General features: G+C 34.5%; 1 protein-coding gene across 1 annotated transcript; it reads right to left on the reverse strand.

Moving 5' to 3' along the window:
* Nucleotides 1-1,291: 1,291 nt before the first annotated feature.
* LOC126706570 (pentatricopeptide repeat-containing protein At2g17140) lies at nt 1,292-6,161 on the reverse strand. Its single transcript, XM_050406099.1, has 3 exons — nt 3,531-6,161; nt 2,337-2,575; nt 1,292-1,768 (listed from the first exon to the last, which is right to left on the reverse strand). The coding sequence occupies exons 1-2, from the start codon at nt 6,035-6,037 to the stop codon at nt 2,449-2,451; spliced, it is 2,634 nt and encodes an 877-aa protein (XP_050262056.1). The 5' UTR covers nt 6,038-6,161; the 3' UTR covers nt 1,292-1,768; nt 2,337-2,448.
* Between the last annotated feature and the right edge of the window lie 3,141 nt (nt 6,162-9,302).

The following is a 9,302-nucleotide window of genomic DNA, read 5'->3' on the forward strand; positions in this document are numbered from 1 at the left end:
TACTCCTAGTAAGCTATCAAAAGATGCAAAAGCAAGAGGCTTACCACGATGAAATTTCTTCGAAGGATAAAAGTTAAACAGTAAATCTGTAAAGGTCTCCTTTTAATAGACCAAATGCTGATTCAAATTCAAAATAACAATTCATACATAACCTAGGACTTCAATAGGATCAATTTGAAACAAAACTCCAAGTAATAATAACTTACTTTCTCAAGAAAAAAAAAATTAAAATCAAATACTTGACCAAAGATTTAAAATACAATGACCAAGACCCATGCAAGACTTAGGAACTGGGAAAGAGACTTTAAAAATCAAATAAGCATAATTAGAAGAAGAGAATTCATAATCTGTTACTTTTTTAAATGCTTTCTGCCGGTTCAAGAAGTTTGTAGTAAAATTACCATAACTATTTGTAAAAAAAGTCCAAATTGCTAGTTTTTTATGCATTAGAAACTAGAGACACAGAGCTATTCAATGATTTTTAGCTCACAGGCTAATTATTTTAGAATTAACCCATATTTGATTTTGACTCTACCCAAAATTTTGGTTGAAATTCTGTAAGGATTTCACCAGATTAATGTTTGAATTTTGCAATGTTATTTCATTTTTCAAGGGACAATTTGGTATCTCTCTTTCCTAAGCAAAGACCAGTTTTTGAGTTGGGAATGTAGTCTCATTTCATGAGGGACCATCTGTTACTTGAATTCCACAATTAGTTGGACAAAGAATTCTACATTACCTACATCAATTAGTTGGGATCATGATAAGTTGAATTTACTTGAATTCCACAATTAATGTAAGACTTTGGTTCACTATTTCCAGGAATCATGACATTTGTGGCTCTATACTGTAAGCAAGAGTACAACTCACCAGTACGGGATAAGAATAATAATCAATGACTCTTTAAAGTGGTCCAAGACCGACCACAATTGAAAATTTGAACCTGAGTCATATTGTTGGCTCAAAAGATGGGAAATATATTTAAAATGGGAGCATATTGATTATAAAGAGAAGTTGTTGGTATCAGCAGAAAATCCAATTTCATATCCAAGACAGGGACCATTAAGTTTCATAAAAATATGAGACTTTCAGGACACCCAATGGGCATCTAATGGTCTGACTGACCTGGTCCAAGATTTGATGCTCACCAATTACTTACTAAATCTAACTTGACCCTACTGAAATCTAGGAAAGATCATACTAATCAAACTGTGAAAAAACCATTCATCTGATATACCATGCCCGTTCACACTGCTTGACGTAGGCCATCAACAAACATAAATGCAGGTGGTAGTTTGCAACTCTCAAACAGTAACCCTTATATTAAAGTTCTTTAAGGCAACAAACATTCCCTTTCTCCTATTAATCAGTCAGCTGCACTAGATGATACATATTAAAATAATCAGATAAACATGAAACTTGTTATTGATCTCCTTGCTGTTACTCATTATGTACAGACTATAGTGGACTAAGCACATTATACACCACCAGAAGAAAAGTACGCATACTTATTTCCTTGATTGAATAATATGCATTGGCCTTTCTGCCATTAAGGTCTTTTTTTTTTCTTTTTCTTTTTCTTTTTTTTTTCAAATAGTATCGAAATCCAGCTTGCTTGACATAATGAACAGTATACCACATTTGAACTGCTAGTCCCATATGCTTATTTTGTGCTAACCTAATGTATATTCATCAAACAAAGGAAGTGCCTCAATGAGAAGAGCACAACTGTTCAAGGCCAAACCATGCACATCAGGAAGTGAAAATCCTGCAAATTATGGGGCAGATAACATCAGCTACATAAAAAGTTAAGTAGAAAGGAAAACCACACAATTTCATAATCTTGACAAGCAAATGATAAACTGTAACTGACTAGTAAATATTATTGAACTGCAAAAATATTCCACAATAAAGCAAAAAAATAAAAATAAAAAGAAATCTGACACTGTCTATTCAGAGTGTTAATTTATGTTAGCGTGATTGATGCAAGCAAGCCTGACTTCCACACACATTAAAGCCATAGTTAGAGTTACTTCCAAGTCCACGATGAATAAGGGCTACTAATTACTAAATATGAAATAAGTGCTCATAGCTGTCTAGCCAGATCACTCCCTCAATATGACCATAAAAAGACTTCTGACTTAATATATTGAAGCATATCAAACATCAATAAAGGCAATTTCATTTTATTTATTGAGAAAGCAGAAAAATGCCAGCAAAATATTCTAATAAAGCCTATATTTAAAATCTAAAAAGCTTATTACTGGGAAAAATCTAAATTCACATTGCCTGGCAGTCAAGTGTAAGAAAAGTTAAAACAAAAACTCTAACCATACCTGAAGTACCTAAAAGAGGCACTTGATTCATCAAACTGCTTCAATTTTGGCATTCTTCTATTCCTATAATCTATTACAAATCTTGAGCATTCACCCCAAAGAATTGATAAAGTTAACCGCCACCATCCCAGTAATCAAGAAATTCATTTTTATGGGGCTGCAAACTTGATATGCTACCCTGACCCAAGCCTCTCTGTACCCGCTTAAGAGCTTTCAATGCAATTCCACTGCCATCATCTCTGTCAAAAGATAAGGAAGAGTAAATACATCTATAACAACTCATAAAAAATACATCTATAACAACTCATAAAATGATATTTGCATCACAACAACATTGATAGTTTGGGATAATCAAATTCATTAGTTTCACACGATCAAAACATTATAGATGAGAAATGATAATAAACAATCTAGCATATCCTAGTACAGAGCATTATAGAGCTCCCTTAACATATTTTCATATCCAATAATGTAGATTTAGAAAGAGAGTCAACGGATTAAAAAATCCATTGAATATATAAATGGTATTTGCAGATGTGTTTGTGAGTGTCTTTAATTTTGTAAGATCGACTCATGTCTACCAAAAGAGGTTGAGCATTGGTGTAATGGCAAGTGCCTTCCACCAAAAGCAACAGGTCGTAGGTTTAGTTCTGAGAATTAGTCTCTCCAATAAATTGGAGTAAGGCTGCCTACCATGACCTCTCCAAAGCCCCGCAAAAGTGGGAGCTTTGTGCACTAGATATGACCTTTTTAACTCATGTCTACCAAACTTGGAGGAGGCACAAGTCATGTACAAGTTGTCTTCTATGGTGATCCCAATATGATGTTGCGCTCTACTTCAAGCATTAAAATTCTCCATAATATTCATAGATTATAATTGGAGAACATTTAAACCATAACCAAGTACATATCTCCCAATGCAAGTTGATATGTGCCAGAAATATACACCATCACGCGGTAAGAATAATCTAGGAGCAATACATACCATCTCACTCGTTCATATATTACTTATGACAATATGGACTAATATTTATGTAAAATTTGATTGAAAAGTAATCTAATAAACTTCTACTGAAGATGTGAAGAAGGAAATTTGGTCCAGGTTTAGCACAAAGTAATCACAAGATCAATGATATCAAAAAAGAAAAAGCAAGAAGGAATGGTTCACAACTAGATTTTCATTCAACTATTTACCTGTGAAGTATGTTCTGCCAGTCACTTTTGCCATTCTTATTTGGTTTTCCCTTAAATATCTCCTTTTGATCTTGATAAACCTTGTTTTCCACCCTACCTTCTGAAGCCATTTCCATCATCCTCTCCGCAAGTTCATCAGCCTCATGCTTGTTTCCCCGCTTACCCAGGCCATCAATAACTGGCATGAATGATGCAGGATCAAATCCATATCCTATATTGATCATCTTATGAAGAATTCCACTAGCATCCTCTAACTTTTTATCCTTACAGAGTCTGTCAATAAGATCTTTATACAGGAAGTTCCCTAGATCAAAATTCCTATCCAATGCAGCTTGGAATAGCTCTTTAGCCTCAGAGACTTCATTCCCAGCAAGTAACTCATTGAACATGAAACTATATAAAGCTTCCTTGTGGCCGCATACACTTAGAGCAATCTCAAATATTTCCTTTGCTAGTCCAAAATCACAAGCCTTGCAGAAAGCTTTAATTACTATTCTGAAGGAAGATATATTAGGGGATATGCCCTTCTGCAACATTTCATCCAAAAGAGCAGTAGCATCTTTGACTCTCCCTCCTTCACAAAGACAATTGATTACATTATTATAAGTGCAAACATTAGGAGAAACACCTCTTTCTCTCATCTCATCCATCAGCCCGTATATTTCAAATATTTGATTTTTACTCCCTAAACCCAGGATCAACGAGTTATAGGTTTGAAGGCTCTTGTTGCAACCTCTTATCTCCATGTCTTTCAAAACTCGAAATGCAGATGATAGTTTTCCTTGTTTACAGAAAGTATGTATAAAAGTATCATAAATCACAGAATCAGGAAGCAAGTTTTTCCTCACCATCTCAGTGAACTTCTTTTTGGCTTCGACAAGCCTCCCAGCCTTGCATAACCCATTAATTATTGTTGAGTATGTGACTAAATCAGGCGTGCATTTCTTCCCATCACTACTCTCATCAACTAGGGCAATATATGAGTTCCCTAGATTACCAAGAGCCGCACTTCCATGAGTCCACATCCCATTCACGATTTCAATTGCTTTGTCCAAATTCCCATTATTACACAGACCATCAATCACAATATTGCATGTCACGGTGTCTAAACCATAACTTCTCTCATTCATCCTTTGCAGTAATTCCTCTGCTTCTGATGTTCTCCCCTCTTTCCATAAGCTGTGCAGCAAGATGTTGCAAGTATGAGTATTTGGTAAACAACTACTAGTCATCATTTCATGCAGAATATTATTGGCTTCAGAGATCCTCCCCTTACTGCAGTACCCATGAAGTAAAGTACTATAAGTTACTGTATCTGGGGGAATACCACTACTTTTCATTAGTCCCATTACCATTCTTGCATCAGAAAGCATCCCATTTTTACATAGCCCATCCATCAAGATGTTATATGAGTATACACTGGGTTTAATGCCATTGTCCACCATCTCTTTTAGAACCAACCGTGCCTCTAAGAGCTTCCCATTCCTGACCAAACCCAGCAACCATATATTATAACTCTCCAAATTTATAAAATCACCAACTTTTTGCATAGACTCAAACAGGGTCTTTGCATCCTCCAGCATCCCATCCTTGCAAAACCCCTCCAACATTAAATTATATGTTACAATATTAGGTTGAGGCAACCCCAATTGTTCTTCATCAATTTGCATATCTCTAAAAATCCTAGAAGCTTCTAGGATTTTCCCTGCACTACAAAGAGCTGATATCCTAGAATTGAATGTAACAACATCCGGAGACAAACCATCCTCTCTCATTTTCTCTACCAATTTCTCAGCCTCATCAGTCCTACCTTCTTTACAAAAACTAGATATCAATGTATTGTACACAACCCTGTTGGGAAATATATTACAACCCCTCATCTCATTTAAGAACTCCAAACCTTCATTAGCAAGCCCAGCTCTACAATACCCACGCACCAAAATACCAACACTGAACACATTTGGCTGACAACCCTTTTCAGACATTCTATCAAACACCTCTCGGGCCTCTTCCAAACGACCCGAATCACATAATGCACTCATCAAAACATTAAAAGTATAAGTTTCCGGGCTAATTCCAGCAACAATCATATCCCTATACAACCAATTCACAAAATCTACACGCTTTTCCTTTAAAGCAGACTCAAGAAGCAAATTGTACAAAAAAACCGAAGGAGGCTTTTCTGGGACCCGGGTTCTAATCGATTTGAATTGGGAAACGGCCTTATCGACGAGACCCGATTGGGCTAAGACTCTCACCAGGGAAATGAGACAAGGGTGAGAGGTTTCGATGGGCTGCGAGACAAGGAGGAGTTGGTGAAGAGTGTCGATTTCGCTGTGCATTTTTGCGTGGATAAGGATGCGAGCGACGATGGGTATTGATCGAAGAAGGTGAGAGTGATGAGTAGGTGAAGAGAGAACTCGCTTGAAGAGTTGCCATGCTAGTTTGGGATTGTTGGTGTTTTTGAAAAGAGCTTTGGTGGTGAGCTGAAAGCTTGTTTGCTCCATATAACGTTAACGCTCTCTCACTCTTTTGTTTTGTTTCTTTTAACGTTGGAATGGTTTAGTGTAAATAGTAGTAACGGACTTTTGTATTTTTGTTTGATTTAGTTGTTGAAGAGGGCGGGAAAGAAGATAAAAGTTTCAGTGTATTTAATGTTTTACTATTTGTTGTGCTTTCTATGTTTTCAAAATATAAAATATAATCTTAATTGAATACCTCTTTTTCTTTTTCTTTTTTATAAAATTTTTTATTATAAACAAAACAAACCTAGTGCATTTTCAAAATAACAAAGGTAAGAGAGATAAACAAGGCGGAGAGAAAAAAACAGCACTCCAATCCAACAAAGTACGGAGAAAGAAGACTTTAATTTCTAGCATACTCTTCAAGGAGGCAAATTCGATCTCTTTCGTTTCTTGTTCTTTGGTATTTTTAATGCCGGCATTCCTAGAAGTTTAATAACTCACTGTAAGTGCTTTACACAAATGGACCAAATGGAATAAAGTGGACCAAGGTGGACTGAATAAGACTGAATAGACTGAATAAGAATGAATGGACCGAAGTCGAAAAAATGGACCGAAGGGGACAAAATAGGACCATATAGGACCGAAGTCCACAGATTGGATTGAATAGGACCAATATAATAAGACGAAAGTGGACAGAATAGACTGAATAGAACCAAAGTAGAAAAAATGGACCGAATAGGACCAAAGTGGACTGAATAGCCTAAATAGGACTAAAGTGGATCAATGTGATCAAAATGAACCGAATAGGACCAAATAGAACCAAAGTAGACAGAATAGATCAAATATTACCGAAGTGGACAGAATAGGACCAATGTGGACTGAATAGACCGAATTGGACCTAAGTGGACTGAATAAGACCAAATAAAACTTTAGTGGATAGAATGGACAAAATAGGACCGAATAGAATCAAATTGGACCGAAGATAACAAAATGGACCAAATAGAACCAATATGGACTGAATAAGGCTTTTGAATATTTATCTTTTTTATTACATTTTTAGGGCTCATAATTTTAATTTCTAATGCCATTTTAGAATTTTCTTTGTATTTTTTAACTCAAAAATAAAAAATTTAGCTCAAATATAATAAAATTTCATACATTTCAACCCAAAAATTAAGAAAAAAAAAAAGGAAAGAAGTTTTGAGCTAAACTTGAAAAGAAAACTTACAAAAAGAATCAATTTAAAGTCCAATTAGTCGAAAATGGACTGAAGGGGGATTGAAATTGACTGAGTGGACCAAATTGAACCAAAGTAGACCTAATTGGATCAAAGTAGACCTAATTGGACCAAATAGAATTTGTTGAATTTTTAGGGGAACAAATTATCTTCAAAAAAATTTAGAGAATAAATTATACATTATATTACAATACAAAATAATTATTTATTCCCACGCATTGCGTGGGTTTGCAACTAGTAATAATAACAATAAAAACAAAAATTAGCATGGTAGAGGAAAGGGACAGAGAGAAAGCAGGAAACTTACAGCAACATGCAATCCAATAACTCTATGTGTTGATCCATAGAGTATTTTTGAATTAATAACTCTATATGTTGATCCATAGAGTTTTTTCAAATGGAAAGAATGGAGAAATCTCAAGAATGAGACAATAAATATAGTTAACCGAAAAGAAAAGGCCACGTCAAACTGCAAGAGAAGGCAAAATTTCTAGAGAGATGCTACGTCTACAACATTTTTACAACAAATTACAAGTGGTTAGTTATTATTGGTTCAAATTTGAAACTAACACTAAGATGACTTTTTTGCCCCAATAATAACAACCAGTAATAACCTGCCACTTAGGATTTGTTGTAAAAATATTGTAAAAATGTTGTAGACATATCATTTCTCAAATTTCTAATCTGGTAAATGGAGAAAACAAGATGTAATATTGGGATATTCATGCTCCTCGAAAATTCTTCATGTGCTCAAAATGTCGTTGAACCACACATTTTTTCTTCAAATGGTAAGCATGTATAAAACATTCATATTGATCATCATCTAACACGGAAGAAGGATTAAAACCGTCTAAAACATATGGTTATTCATTGATGTTTAGCTCGCAGGCTAATTCTTTCAGAAATTATCCATATCGATTTTGAAAATATGTTGGCTGAAAATATTTTGGACCGAAATGGACCAAACTAAACCAAATGGACTGAAATTGAGCCCAAAGGCTGCCATTGGCACGCGTAGGAATCTTGGAATTGCTAGGTGCTAGGAATAAGGCCAGCCCATCTGCTTATACAGGTTGATTCAGCAAATCAATGACAAGGGAAAAATAGGTAGTGAAATCTGTGAGGTTTCCGAGGCCTTTGGTGTTTTCATTTTTCAAGGCACACTTTGGTCTCACTCTTTCCTGAGCAAACAACAGTTTGCTTGTAACAAATAAGAGGACGAATTTGTATCCAAGTTTTTCTCACTTGAAAACCAAGCAGCGCCCCAAAACCACATAGCTAGCCTCTCAAAACTATGTATTACTATTAGCCTCTCTTTTCTAGTTATCCACGATAAGGCTATAGTAAGGACTAAGGAGATACGCATGGACCTTGCTATTCTTCAAATCACAAGCTACCAATGCACGTAGCAATACACAGCTTGATAGCTTCATGTGATAATTTCAAAAACGAAGCTAAGATTTTGATCAGCGATAAAAGCCAATACATAACAGAGAGACTCAATTTGTCCAAGGCCTATTTAAATCTTATTGAAACTTTATCAACCAAAATTAATTCACCATATTCTCACTAACGACATAAATTTTATCATGTAATATTGGCCTGTATGATACTGTGAAAATATTAGGGTATGTTTAGTAACTATTTTTTTTTTTTCCTTATTTTCTGTTTCTAAAAACAATTTTCTATTTTTGAGACTAAAAAACTTGTTTAGCAACCCAAAATGGACAAATTACAATAAATGTTCTCAAAACTCAATTTGTGAAGAAAATTGAAAACATACAAAATGTTGTTTTCAGTTTCTAATTTTCAAAAGTCAATAGAAACTTGTATTTAATTTAATGAATCTGTCTTATTTAATGAGTTAACATTAGAGTTTAAATCCTAGTAACAACATATTTTAATATTTTCCATTTTTTTCTTCAAAAAACTATCTTTTTAATTTCATCTAACCAAACATGTTTTTTATTTCAAAAATACAAGAAAATTGTTTTTTTTTCTTTATATTTCTGAAAATAAGTTTTTGAAAAAAAAAAAAAAAAAAAAAAAACTGTTACCGAACATAACCTC

Source organism: Quercus robur, chromosome 11, assembly GCF_932294415.1.
Source record: "Quercus robur chromosome 11, dhQueRobu3.1, whole genome shotgun sequence".
In the NCBI taxonomy this organism is placed as follows: Eukaryota; Viridiplantae; Streptophyta; class Magnoliopsida; order Fagales; family Fagaceae; genus Quercus; species Quercus robur.